Source organism: Artemia franciscana, chromosome 7 (genome assembly GCF_032884065.1).
Source record: "Artemia franciscana chromosome 7, ASM3288406v1, whole genome shotgun sequence".
Taxonomy (NCBI): domain Eukaryota; kingdom Metazoa; phylum Arthropoda; class Branchiopoda; order Anostraca; family Artemiidae; genus Artemia; species Artemia franciscana.
The window spans coordinates 21,652,588-21,667,494 of record NC_088869.1 but is presented as its reverse complement, the minus strand read 5'-3'; the positions used below and the strand labels follow the sequence as shown (position 1 = coordinate 21,667,494).

The 14,907-nt window shown below is 30.7% G+C and overlaps 1 protein-coding gene across 1 annotated transcript in view; it reads right to left on the bottom strand.

The window, feature by feature from the left end:
- Window positions 1–289: 289 nt before the first annotated feature.
- The window catches only part of LOC136028989 (uncharacterized), a 52,167-nt gene continuing 37,549 nt past the window's right edge, over window positions 290–14,907 (bottom strand). The window contains exon 4 of the mRNA XM_065706988.1: window positions 290–2,499. Coding sequence (XP_065563060.1) covers window positions 725–2,499 — 1,775 coding nt within the window. The 3' untranslated portion in view covers window positions 290–724. The remainder of the gene's footprint in view (window positions 2,500–14,907) is intronic.

Sequence of the window (14,907 nt, the reverse complement as noted above, 5' to 3'; positions counted from 1 at the left end):
TCAGGAAAGTTATCGTAAAATCATACATAGTGAGTGGTTCAGGAGGAGGTAGCACAGAAAAAAAAATTGTCGTCTTAACTATTGACGTTACTCTGTACCTTCATTTAAAATAAATAGTTTTTGTTTAATAAAACATAGACTCGATTGAAGAAAACCAGTTTCTTTCTTGAGTAACACCGAGACTTAATTTTACTGAGAAAAGATGAAAAGTCTGTAACTAAGCCATTTACTACTAAAAATCCTGTAAATTCATGGCCGGTTGATTTTTGTTCCCTTGTGATACAGCAAATGAATTTTAAATACTTTATTTCCTAAAAACAATTGTAAATAAAAACAGTAGTATTTAAACGAAATTAATAATCAAGGTTTAGACAAAACAAGCTTTATGGAAATTGAACCTCCAGTTAATACTTAGGGATTATTATTTTATGTATATTTTTTTGAGGCCAAGATGAGTAGTCAAATAATAAAAAAAAGCAATCATTGTTCATGAATAATTTAATTTATGTCTTTATTTTTTGGGGTTGATTCTACTATGATAGTATGCCTTTAACTTCATACATTTTCTTAGAAAATATTACTATTTTACCTTTACTTGGCTTAAAAACACTCAAGTTTTATTTTAAAGGAAAATTCAAATGTAGCTGATATAAAACCATTTTGACATGAAATGGAAACCAGGCCAAAACGATACTTTTAAAAACGACGTTAGAACCAATCACTTTTATTTATTTACTGGATTCATCTTAATATCAATTTCCAGGGGTGTATTATAGTCAAATTTAGTATTCCATTTATAAATATTCGTAGCATCATCGTAGACATATCGTACTCTGTTTGTCAGTGAGCAGTCGTTAGATTTTTCGTCTTTTGAACTGATCTTCAGCTCTAAATCATACTCACTTTGCTGTGCTGGACCCTTTGCACCCTGCAATGGTTGTCTATAAATAACTAGTCCATCAACACAACTGTACTGAGCAGGCGGAGCCGTGTCTCTCTGAAGCAAGGCAGTAAATAGTTCAGATCCAACCCGAAATGTCCCTAGATTAGTTTCTAGTCCAGGGGTTTGCTGTGGGATTAAGTTCGTTGATATATTCCAGGCTGTTGGTTGATAATTATATTTAATTTGTTGAGCATACTGTCGTCCACATTCAACGCATGAAGACATGCAGTTCCCTATGCCTTTGAAACTCATATTTGCAATTTTTTTGAATAGACCACGAGCGTCAAAACGGATCTTTTTATCCGTAAGATAGTCCGTAACTCTTTTGAGCTCGGTGCAGTTCATTCGTTCTATATCAAGCATATTAAGAACCATCATGAGCTCATCCTTTGTAACCTCAATACCAGACGTTTCAGCGTTGTGTAACCAGTCAAGTACTTCATCAGTTACAGTCGAGGGGATTTTCTCTCCCTCTTCCAAATATTCAACAAAAAATTGCGCAGGGAAATCTTTGGCATAATTTTTAATATCTTTTCGTCTTTTTATTTTTCGAAATATCTTTTGAATAACAGTTTTAGTTTCTGTTCTTTTAATTTTTTCTCTTGTTTTTTGAACAACTCTTTTCACTGTAGATGAATTCAAAATATCTATATTTTCATCGAGTGCTGAAGCAATTAATTCATCAAGACCATAGTCTGTCGCAGAATTTACCAAAGAATCAATTTGCTCAACATTGGCCTTTCCTGTGTAAAGATAATCCAGAATTGACGTCATTGTTTCATTGCTATATGGCACATCAATCACAAGTTTATTACAATCACAAAACTTGTCGATTTTTGTGGCTTTATTGAGAACACCCATATCACCTCTGTTAGGAATGTCTTTTTCACCAACTGAATTTAGTACTGCGTGTAAAATATTAACTGTTTCTAATTCTACTGGGGTTTTTGGTTGACTATCCAGGGTTTCTTCAAAATTTGGAAGTTTCTGCTCATGAACAGGATCTATTTCAGTTGGTTCTGGGATCAAATCAAAATCTAAGAGACCAGAATCCATTTCCTCAATATTCTGTTTTTGAATTCTAAAAGGCTGCTGCTGAAGCAATTGAGGGTTAAAATTGGCATTACTTTGCTCGATTTGAGTCATATCCAACCGGTATGGCTTCTGAATTTGTTGGCCAATATCAAGGTTTGTAATTTGGTCTGGCTGAATCCTCTGTGGTATTTGTTGTTGCTGACTTACATCAAATTCGAGAAATTTATCTTCCCCTGAAAAAGCTTGGCTCTGCGCCTGATTTTGATTCATTGCTGTTTGAAGGTTTTCTTGGTTCAAGGGTTGCAACCCTTGTCCTTGCTCATGAAAATAGGATTCTGTTCGTGATTGTTTCCCTATATTACCCAACATTCCTAAAATTTTTCCTGCTCCAAATGCAAATTGTTTTTTCATTTTTTCTTTCTGTTCTTCAGCACGACGTCCAAACTCTTTTTTGAGATTCTCTACTTTGGTATTGAATGATTCTTGGCGAGCTCTAACATCAATTGAAGGAGCGGCTTCACCTAAAATCAAATCACCAATTTAGATAAATGTCAGTTGTATTTCTGATTGGCTGTAAGGGTAATGTAGCAACTTTGTTAGGGTCGATTATTAATAACTAAAATTATCAATTTCCAACATTAAAAAGTTGTTGTTAGTTCCAATTGGTTTGTGTCTGAATTTCTTTTTTTGACAATACTCACTCTAAGAAATTAATATTATATATATATATATATATATATATATATATATATATATATATATATATATATATATATATATATATATATATATATATATATATATATATATATATATATATATATATTAAATAAGTTGTTGGTGTATTGACGTCATGTTTGTCGATTGTCGACTGACGTCATGTTTGTCGAGTTGACTGACGTCATGTTTGTCGAACTAAAGTCATTAGAAGGATTGAGCATTATGCCGTCATGAAGTTGTTTGTCCACTGACGTCATGTTTGTCGACTGACAAAATTACAGACTGGGTAAATGACGACCGGGACACTCAAAGAGAAATTACAGACTGGGACACAAATAACGACCGGGAAACAGGGAATATAAATGACGACCTGGACACAACTACGACGGGGACGCCGGGGGACATAGGGGGGATATATAAATGACGACTTGGACACAGGGAAATGTTCGATTAGCAATCACCAGCAACAAAGCTCAAGGGCAATCATTAGAATAATGAGGTATAGATTTGCATACGGATTGCTTTTCCCATGGACAATTATATGTCGCATGTTCAAGAGTCGGTAAACCTGACAATCTATTTATATGCACAGACAATGGGACAGCAAAGAATGTTGTATATTCGCAAGATATAAGTACATAAGGCTTTGTGTATGTCGCACTACAGACTGGACACTGGGACACAAATGACGACCGGGACACAATTGACGACCGGGACACAGGGAATATAAATTGACACAGGGAATAACAGGGAATATAAAGAACGACCGGAACACAGGGACACAACTACATTGGGGACGCCAGGGGCACAGGGGGGATATATAATTGACGACGGGGACACAGGGAATGCTCGATTAGCAATCACCATCAACAAAGCTCAAGGGCAATCATTAGAATAATGAGGTATAGGTCTGAATACGGATTGTTTTTCCCATGGACAATTATATGTTGCATGTTCAAGAGTCGGTAAACCTGACAATCTATTTATATGCACAGACAAGGGGACAGCGAAGAATGTTGTATATTCGCAAATTTTACTTAGTTAAAAAGTTATATTTATATACATAAAAATAAGTTGTTTGTGTGTTATGTCTGTTACACTATATCTGTTACGCCAGACATATGACGTCTCAAAAATAAAGAAGAAAAAGAAAAAAAATTAAAATGTAAAAACTAGGAATTGCATAAATATTTCGAAATATTTTGACAATCGATTAAAGTAATTCGAAAACCTTAAAACAAATACTTAAAATTTGAGGTTTATTATAAATTGTTGAGCTTTAGCAAGCTTAGCGCGTAAAGAGGAATTTTGAGCAAAGATAAACAAAAATATTAAAATAACAGAAGAAACAGCCGAGGTTTCTGCTCAAATAGTTAATTCAAAGAGAAATTTCAGTATAAATCCTACAATGGCAGAAGAGACAGCCGAGGAATCTGCTCAAAGGGTTAATGCCAAAAGGCTTTTGGCTAAAGAACGCAAAACCGCGCAGATAGATGAAAATCCACCTGGACAGCGAGAGTCAAAACGTATCAAAACTGAAAAGGATAGCGATGATGATTGGGTTTAGGATTTTGACTTGGATAAGGTCACCAATGCCTACCAGATTCTAGTTAAAAAAAAACAAAGGTTCGGCGATATGTATTTCATAGTGACGCTGAAAAATAAAGAAGAAAAAGAAAACTGAAAAAAGAGAAATGGTAAAAAACTAAAAAAATAACTAAAAAGAAAAAACTAAAAAAAGATAAGAAATAAAAAATTAAAAAAAGAAAAAACCTAAAAAGAAAAAACGTAAAAAAAAAAAAAAATAAAAGGTAAAAAACTAAAAGAAAAAAAAAACTGAAAAAACTAAAAAACTAAACAAAGAAAAAACTAAACTGGGAATTGCACAAATATTTCAATATATTTTGACAATATATTAAAGTAATTCCAAAACTTTAAAACAGATACTCAAAATTTTGAAGTTTATTATAAATTGTTGGGGCTTTAGCATGCTTGGCACGTAAAGATTTTTCCAAGTGTCAATCTTAGAATGAACGTTGACAAATTAAAGAAAACAAATCAATTAAAAGAAGAAACTAAAAAAAAGAAAAACTAAAAAAGAAAAAACTAAGCAAAGAAAAAACTAAAAAAGAAAAAAAAACTAAAAAAGAAACTGTATCTTTATATATAAACATAAGTTGTATGTATGCTTGTTTGTTTGTTTGTGGGTTTGCATTTGACGTCATTATAAGTATATAAGGCTTTGTATATGACGTCATTATAAGATGACGCTACAGACCGGGACACAAATGACGACCGAGACACAGGGAATATAAATGACGACATGGACACTCAAAGAGAAATTACAGACCGGGACACCGGGAAACAAATGACGCCCGGGACACCGGGACAGAGGGAATACAAATGACAACCAGGACACTCATAGAGAAATTACAGACTGGGATACCTGGACACAAATGACAACCTGGACACAGGGAATATCAATGACGACCAGGACACAGGGACACAACTACAACGTTGGCGCCGGGGGGACAGGGGGGTATATACATAACGACGGGAACACAGGGAATGTTTGATTAGCAATCATCATGAACAAAGCTGAAGGGCAATCGTTAGAAAAATGTGGTATAGATCTGAATACGGATTGTTTTCCCTTGGACAATTATTATGTTGCATGTTCAAGAGTTGGTAAACCTGACGATCTATTTATATGGACAGACAATGGGACAGCAAAGAATGTTGTATATTCGCAAGTTTTACGTAGTTAATATATATATATACTAGCTGTTGGGGTGGCGCTTCGCGCCACCCCAACACCTAGTTGGTGGGGGCGCTTCGCGCCCCCCCAAGCCCCCCCGCGCGCGTAAGTCGTTACGCGCCATATTAGTTACGCGCCATTGTAGTTGTGTCCCTATGTCCCACCTGTGAATATATATATATATATATATATATATATATATATATATATATATATATATATCTATATATATAAAAATAAGTTGTCTGTCTGTGGATGTGTGGATGGATGTGTGGATGGATGTGTCAGGTGACGTCACCTGAAAAAACTGGATTAGGTGACGTCAAAACTGAAAAAACTAAAAAAAGGCAAAAACTACAAAAAAAAACTAAAAACTAATAAAAAAAATAAAAAAGCTAAAAAACTAAAAAAACTATAAAGGTAAAAACCAATAAAAAACTAAAAAAAAAACTGAAAAAACTAAAAAAAGGCAAAAACTACAAAAAAAAACTAAAAACTAATAAAAAAAGTAAAAAAGCTAAAAAACTAAAAAAACTAAAAAAACTAAAAAAAGGTAAAAAAATAAAAAAAATAAAAAATAAAAAAAAAATAAAAAAAAGGAAAAAACTGAAAAATAAGCTAAAATAAAGGTAAAAACCAATAAAAAACTAAAAAAAAAAAGGAAAAAACTAATAAATGACGACACTCAAAGAGAAAGCGACCAGGACAAAAGGAATGTTCGATTAGCAATCAACAAAGCACCGGGACACAGGGAGTATAAATGACGACCAGGACATAAGTAAAAAAAAAAAAACTATCTATATATATAAAAATAAGTTGTCTGTGGATCTGTGGATCGTGGATCAGGTGACGTCACCTGAAAAAACTGGATCAGGTGACGTCAAAACTGAAAAAACTAAAAAAAGGCAAAAACTACAAAAAAAACTAAAAACTAATAAAAAAAATAAAAAAGCTAAAAAACTAAAAAAACTAAAAAAAGGCAAAAACTACAAAAAAAACTAAAAACTAATAAAAAAGCTAAAAAACTAAAAAAACTAAAAAAAAGGCAAAAACTACAAAAAAACTAAAAACTAATAAAAAAAATAAAAAAGCTAAAAAACTAAAAAAACTAAAAAAAGGTAAAAAACTAAAAAATAAATAACGACCGGGACACAGGGACACAACTACAACGGGGACACCGGGGGAAACAGGGGGATATAAATGACGACCGGGACAAAAAAACTAAAAAGAAATAAAAACTAAAAACTAATAAAAAAAACTAAAAAATCTAAAAATCTAAATAAGCTAAAAAAGAAAAAAAAGGAAAAAAATAAAGGAGAAAAACAAAACTAAAAAACGAATGTATATACAGACCGGGACACCGGGATACAAATGATGACCGGGACCCGGGACACAGGGAATATAAATGACGACCGGGACACAGGGACACAACTACAACGGGGACACCGGGGGAAACAGGGGGATAACCTGACAATCTATTTATATGCAAAGACAATGGGACAGCAAAGAATGTTGTATATTCGCAAGTTTATATAACATAGGGACACAACTACAATGGCGCGTAACTATTATGGCGCGTAACGACTTACGCGCGCGGGGGGGCTTGGGGGGGGCGCGAAGCGCCCCCACCAACTAGGTGTTGGGGTGGCGCGAAGCGCCACCCCAACAGCTAGTATATATATATATATATATATATATATATATATCTATATATATAAAAATAAGTTGTCTGTGGATGGATGGATGGATGGATGTGTCAGGTGACGTCACCTGAAAAAACTGGATCAGGTGACGTCAAAACTGAAAAAACTAAAAAAAGGCAAAAACTACAAAAAAAACTAAAAACTAATAAAAAAAATAAAAAAGCTAAAAAACTAAAAAAACTATAAAGGTAAAAACCAATAAAAAACTAAAAAAAAAACTGAAAAAACTAAAAAAGGCAAAAACTACAAAAAAAACTAAAAACTAATAAAAAAAGTAAAAAAGCTAAAAAACTAAAAAAACTAAAAAAAGGTAAAAAACTAAAAAAAATAAAAAATAAAAAAAACTAAAAAAAAGGAAAAAACTGAAAAATAAGCTAAAATAAAGGTAAAAACCAATAAAAAACTAAAAAAAAAAGGAAAAAACTAATAAATGACGACACTCAAAGAGAAAAAAAAGGCAAAAACTACAAAAAAAACTAAAAACTAATAAAAAAAATAAAAAAGCTAAAAAACTAAAAAAACGAAAAAAAGGCAAAAACTACAAAAAAAAACTAAAAACTAATAAAAAAGCTAAAAAACTAAAAAAACTAAAAAAAAGGCAAAAACTACAAAAAAACTAAAAACTAATAAAAAAAATAAAAAAGCTAAAAAACTAAAAAAAACTAAAAAAACTAAAAAAAGGTAAAAAACTAAAAAAACTAAAAACAAAAAAAAAATAAAAAAGGTAAAAACTAAAAGAACTAAAAAAGAAAAAAATAAATGACGACACTCAAAGAGAAAGCGACCAGGACAAAAGGAATGTTCGATTAGCAATCAACAAAGCACCGGGACACAGGGAGTATAAATGACGACCCGGGGGAAACAGGGGGATATAAATGACGACCGGGACAAAAAAACTAAAAAGAAAAAAAAACTAAAAACTAATAAAAAAACTAAAAAATCTAAAAATCTAAATAAGCTAAAAAAGAAAAAAAAAGGAAAAAAATACAAATGACGACCGGGACACAGGGAATATAAATGACGACCGGGACACAGGGACACAACTACAACGGGGACACCGGGGGAAACAGGGGGATATAAATGACGACCGGGACAAAAAAACTAAAAAGAAAAAAAAACTAAAAACTAATAAAAAAACTAAAAAATCTAAAAATCTAAATAAGCTAAAAAAGAAAAAAAAAGGAAAAAAATAAAGGAGAAAAACAAAACTAAAAAACGAATGTATATACAGACCGGGACACCGGGATACAAATGACGACCGGGACCCGGGACACAGGGAATATAAATGACGACCGGGACACAGGGACACAACTACAACGGGGACACCGGGGGAAACAGGGGGATGTAAATGACGACCGGGACACCGGGACAGGGAATGGTCGATTAGCAATCACCATCAACAAAGCTCAAGGGCAATCATTAGAATCATGAGGTATAGATCTGAATACAGATTGTTTTCCCATGGACCATTATATGTTGCATGTTCAAGAGTCGGTAAACCTGACAATCTATTTATATGCAAAGACAATGGGACAGCAAAGAATGTTGTATATTCGCAAGTTTTACGTAGTTAAAACCATATATATATATATATCTATCTATATTCACAGGTGGGACATAGGGACACAACTACAATGGCGCGTAACTATTATGGCGCGTAACGACTTACGCGCGCGGGGGGGCTTGGGGGGGGCGCGAAGCGCCCCCACCAACTAGGTGTTGGGGTGGCGCGAAGCGCCACCCCAACAGCTAGTATATATATATATATATATATATATATATATATATATATATATATATATATATATATATATATATATATATATATATATATATATATATATCTATATTCACAGGTGGGACATAGGGACACAACTACAATGGCGCGTAACGACTTACGCGCGCGGGGGGGCTTGGGGGGGCGCGAAGCGCCCCCACAACTAGGTGTTGGGGTGGCGCGAAGCGCCACCCCAACAGCTAGTATATATATATATATATATATATATATATATATATCTATATATATAAAAATAAGTTGTCTGTCTGTGGATGTGTGGATGGATGTGTCAGGTGACGTCACCTGAAAAAACTGGATTAGGTGACGTCAAAACTGAAAAAACTAAAAAAAGGCAAAAACTACAAAAAAAACTAAAAACTAATAAAAAAAATAAAAAAGCTAAAAAACTAAAAAAACTATAAAGGTAAAAACCAATAAAAAACTAAAAAAAAAACTGAAAAAACTAAAAAAAGGCAAAAACTACAAAAAAAACTAAAAACTAATAAAAAAAGTAAAAAAGCTAAAAAACTAAAAAAACTAAAAAAACTAAAAAAAGGTAAAAAACTAAAAAAAATAAAAAATAAAAAAAAACTAAAAAAAAGGAAAAAACTGAAAAATAAGCTAAAATAAAGGTAAAAACCAATAAAAAACTAAAAAAAAAAGGAAAAAACTAATAAATGACGACACTCAAAGAGAAAGCGACCAGGACAAAAAACTAAAAAAAAAGGCAAAAACTACAAAAAAACTAAAAACTAATAAAAAAAATAAAAAAGCTAAAAAACTAAAAAAACTAAAAAAAGGTAAAAAACTAAAAAAACTAAAAACTAAAAAAAAACTAAAAAAGGTAAAAACTAAAAGAACTAAAAAAGAAAAAAATAAATGACGACACTCAAAGAGAAAGCGACCAGGACAAAAGGAATGTTCGATTAGCAATCAACAAAGCACCGGGACACAGGGAGTATAAATGACGACCAGGACACAAGTAAAAAAAAAAATTAACAAAACTAAAAAGAAGGTAAAAACTACAAAAAAACTAAAAAGAAAAAAAAACTAAAAACTAATAAAAAAACTAAAAAATCTAAAAATCTAAATAAACTAAAAAAGAAAAAAAAAGGAAAAAAATAAAGGAGAAAAACAAAACTAAAAAACGAATGTATATACAGACCGGTACACCGGGATACAAATGACGACCGGGACACAGGGAATATAAATAACGACCGGGACACAGGGACACAACTACAACGGGGACACCGGGGGAAACAGGGGGATATAAATGACGACCGGGACAAAAAAACTAAAAAGAAATAAAAACTAAAAACTAATAAAAAAAACTAAAAAATCTAAAAATCTAAATAAGCTAAAAAAGAAAAAAAAAGGAAAAAAATAAAGGAGAAAAACAAAACTAAAAAACGAATGTATATACAGACCGGGACACCGGGATACAAATGATGACCGGGACCCGGGACACAGGGAATATAAATGACGACCGGGACACAGGGACACAACTACAACGGGGACACCGGGGGAAACAGGGGGATAACCTGACAATCTATTTATATGCAAAGACAATGGGACAGCAAAGAATGTTGTATATTCGCAAGTTTTACGTAGTTAAAACCATATATATATATATATATCTATATTCACAGGTGGGACATAGGGACACAACTACAATGGCGCGTAACTATTATGGCGCGTAACGACTTACGCGCGCGGGGGGGCTTGGGGGGGGCGCGAAGCGCCCCCACCAACTAGGTGTTGGGGTGGCGCGAAGCGCCACCCCAACAGCTAGTATATATATATATATATATATATATATATATATATATATATATATATATATATATATATATATATATATATATATATATATATATATATATGTTTTTAACTACGTAAAACTTGCGAATATACAACATTCTTTGCTGTCCCATTGTCTGTGCATATAAATAGATTGTCAGGTTTACCGACTCTTGAACATGCAACATATAATGGTCCATGGGAAAACAATCCGTATTCAGATCTATACCTCATGATTGTAATGATTGCCCTTGAGCTTTGTTGATGGTGATTGCTAATCGACCATTCCCTGAGTCACCATCGTCATTTACATATCCCCCTGTGCACCCCGGCGTCCCCTTTGTAGTTATGTCCCTGTGTCCCGGTCGTCATTTATATTCCCTGTGTCCCGGTCGTCATTTGTGTCCCAGTGTTCCAGTCTGTGATTTCTCTTTGAGTGTCCCGGGCGTCATTTATATTCCTTGTGTCCCGGTGTCCCGGTCGTCATTTATATCCCCCTGTGCCCCCCGGCGTCCCCATTGTAGTTGTGTCCCTGTGTCCCGGTCGTCATTTATATTTCCTGTGTCCCGGTCTGTATATACATTCGTTTTTTAGTTTTGTTTTTCTCCTTTATTTTTTTCCTTTTTTCTTTTTTTTCTTTTTTAGTTTATTTAGATTTTTAGATTTTTTAGTTTTTTATTAGTTTTTAGTTTTTTTGTAGTTTTTACCATTTTTTTAGTTTTTTTAGTTTTTTTTTTTTACTTATGTCCTGGTCCTCATTTATACTCCCTGTGTCCCGGTCGTCATTTGTGTCTCGGTGCTTTGTTGATTGCTAATTTATATTATATTTATATTTATATTTTTTATATTTATTAATATTTTTTTAGTTTTCTTTTTCTCTTATTTTTCAGGTTTTTCCTTTTTTTTAGTTTTTTCTTTTTTAGTTTTTAGTTTTTTTTTGTTTTTTACCTTTTTTTAGTTTTTTTAGTTTTTTAGCTTTTTTAGTTTTTTTATTAGTTTTTAGTTTTTTTTTAGTTTTTGCCTTTTTTTAGTTTTTTCAGTTTTTTTTTAGTTTTTAGTTTTTTACCTTTTTTTAGTTTTTTTTTAGTTTTTCAGCTTTTTTAGTTTTTTTTCTTTTTAGTTTTTTTGTAGTTTTTACCTTTTTTAGTTTTTTTTCTTCTTTTGTATTAGTGTGAAATAATTCAGACGTCATATGCGGACAAACACGACGTCACTCGACAGACAGACAGACAGACATAACCCACAAACAACTTATTTTTATATATATTTATTCATATTTTTTTAGTTTTCTTTTTCTCTTTTATTTTTCAGTTTTTTCCTTTTTTTTAGTTTTTTTCTTTTTTAGTTTTTAGTTTTTTTTAGTTTTTTACCTTTTTTTAGTTTTTTTTAGTTTTTTAGTTTTTTAGCTTTTTTAGTTTTTTTATGTTTTTATTTTTTTTGTAGTTTTTGCCTTTTTTTATTTTTTTCAGTTTTTTTTAGTTATTAGATTTTTACCTTTTTTTAGTTTTTTTTAGTTTTTTAGCTTTTTTAGTTTTTTTTCTTTTTAGTTTTTTTTGTAGTTTTTACCTTTTTTAGTTTTTTTCTTCTTTTGTATTAGTGTGAAATAATTCAGACGTCATATGCGAACAAACATGACGTCACCTGATCCACAGATCCACAGATCCACACACAGACAACTTATTTTTATATATATAGATAAGATATAATCTTGCGTAACAGACATAGCGTAACAGACATAAAAGACAGACAACTTATTTTTATATATATAGATTTTTATATATATAGATACAGTTTGTTCTTTAGTTTTTTTTCTTTTTTAGTTTTTTCTTTTTTTTTAGTTTCTTATTTTTATTGATTTGTTTTCTTCAATTTGTCAATGTTCATTCTAAAATTGACACTTGGAAAAATCTTTACGTGCCAAGCATGCTAAAAATCCAACATTAAACCTCAAAATTTGCTGTATCTGTTTTAAGGTTTTCGAATTACTTTAATCTATTGTCAAAATATATTGAAATATTTGCGCAATTAACAGTTTTTTTTAGTTTTTTCTTTTTTTCTAGTTTTTTAGCTTTTTTTAGTTTTTTTTTTAGTTTTTTATCTTTTTTATTTTTTTGCGTTTTTTCTTTTTAGGTTTTTTCTTTTTTTAATTTTTAATTTTTTTTTCTAGTTTTTTTTTTTAGTTTTTTTTTTAGTTTTTTACCATTTTTCTTTTTTCGAATTACTTTAATCTATTGTCAAAATATTTCGAAATATTTATGCAATTTCCAGTTTTTACATTCTAGTTTGTTTTCTTTTATATATATAGAAGATATAATCTGAATAATATAATCTGATATAATCTGAAGATATAATAAAAAAAAAACTAAAAACTAATAAAAAAAATAAAAAAGCTAAAAAACTAAAAAAACTAAAAAAACTAAAAAAAGGTAAAAAACTAAAAAAACTAAAAACTAAAAAAAAACTAAAAAAAAGGAAAAAACTGAAAAATAAGCTAAAATAAAGGTAAAAACCAATAAAAAACTAAAAAAAAAACTGAAAAACTAAAAAAAGGCAAAAACTACAAAAAAAAAACTAAAAACTAATAAAAAAGTAAAAAAGCTAAAAAACTAAAAAAACTAAAAAAAGGTAAAAAACTAAAAAAAATAAAAAATAAAAAAAACTAAAAAAAAGGAAAAAACTGAAAAATAAGCTAAAATAAAGGTAAAAACCAATAAAAAACTAAAAAGAAAAAAAGAAAAAACTAAAAAAAATTTTCATCTAAAAAACTAAAAAAAACTAAAAAAGGTAAAAACTAAAAGAACTAAAAAAGAAAGAAATAAATGACGACACTCAAAGAGAAAGCGACCAGGACAAAAGGAATGTTCGATTAGCAATCAACAAAGCACCGGGACACAGGGAGTATAAATGACGACCAGGACATAAGTAAAAAAAAAAACTAACAAAACTAAAAAGAAGGTAAAAACTACAAAAAAACTAAAAAGAAAAAAACTAAAAAAGGCAAAAACTACAAAAAAAACTAAAAACTAATAAAAAAGCTAAAAAACTAAAAAAACTAAAAAAAGGCAAAAACTAAAAAAAAAACTAAAAACTAATAAAAAAAATAAAAAAGCTAAAAAACTAAAAAAACTAAAAAAACTAAAAAAAGGTAAAAAGCTAAAAAACTAAAAACTAAAAAAAAACTAAAAAAAAAGGAAAAAACTGAAAAATAAGCTAAAATAAAGGTAAAAACCAATAAAAAACTAAAAAAAAACTGAAAAAACTAAAAAAAGGCAAAAAACTACAAAAAAAACTAAAAACTAATAAAAAAAAGTAAAAAAGCTAAAAAACTAAAAAAACTAAAAAAACTAAAAAAAAGGTAAAAAACTAAAAAAAATAAAAAATAAAAAAAAAACTAAAAAAAAAGGAAAAAACTGAAAAATAAGCTAAAATAAAGGTAAAAACCAATAAAAAACTAAAAAGAAAAAAAGGAAAAAACTAAAAAAATTTTCATCTAAAAAACTAAAAAAACTAAAAAAGGTAAAAACTAAAAGAACTAAAAAAGAAAAAAATAAATGACGACACTCAAAGAGAAAGCGACCAGGACAAAAGGAATGTTCGATTAGCAATCAACAAAGCACCGGGACACAGGGAGTATAAATGATGACCAGGACATAAGTAAAAAAAAAAACTAACAAAACTAAAAAGAAGGTAAAAACTACAAAAAAAAAAGAAAAAAAAACTAAAAACTAATAAAAAAACTAAAAAATCTAAAAATCTAAATAAACTAAAAAAGAAAAAAAAAGGAAAAAAATAAAGGAGAAAAACAAAACTAAAAAACGAATGTATATACAGACCGGGACACCGGGATACAAATGACGACCGGGACACAGGGAATATAAATGACGACCGGGACACAGGGACACAACTACAACGGGGACACCGGGGGAAACAGGGGGATATAAATGACGACCGGGACACCGGGACAGGGAATGGTCGATTAGCAATCACCATCAACAAAGCTCAAGGGCAATCATTAGAATCATGAGGTATAGATCTGAATACAGATTGTTTTCCCATGGACCATTATATGTTGCATGTTCAAGAGTCGGTAAACCTGACAATCTATTTATATGCAAAGACAATGGGACAGCAAAGAATGTTGTATATTCGCAAGTTTTACGTAGTTAAAACC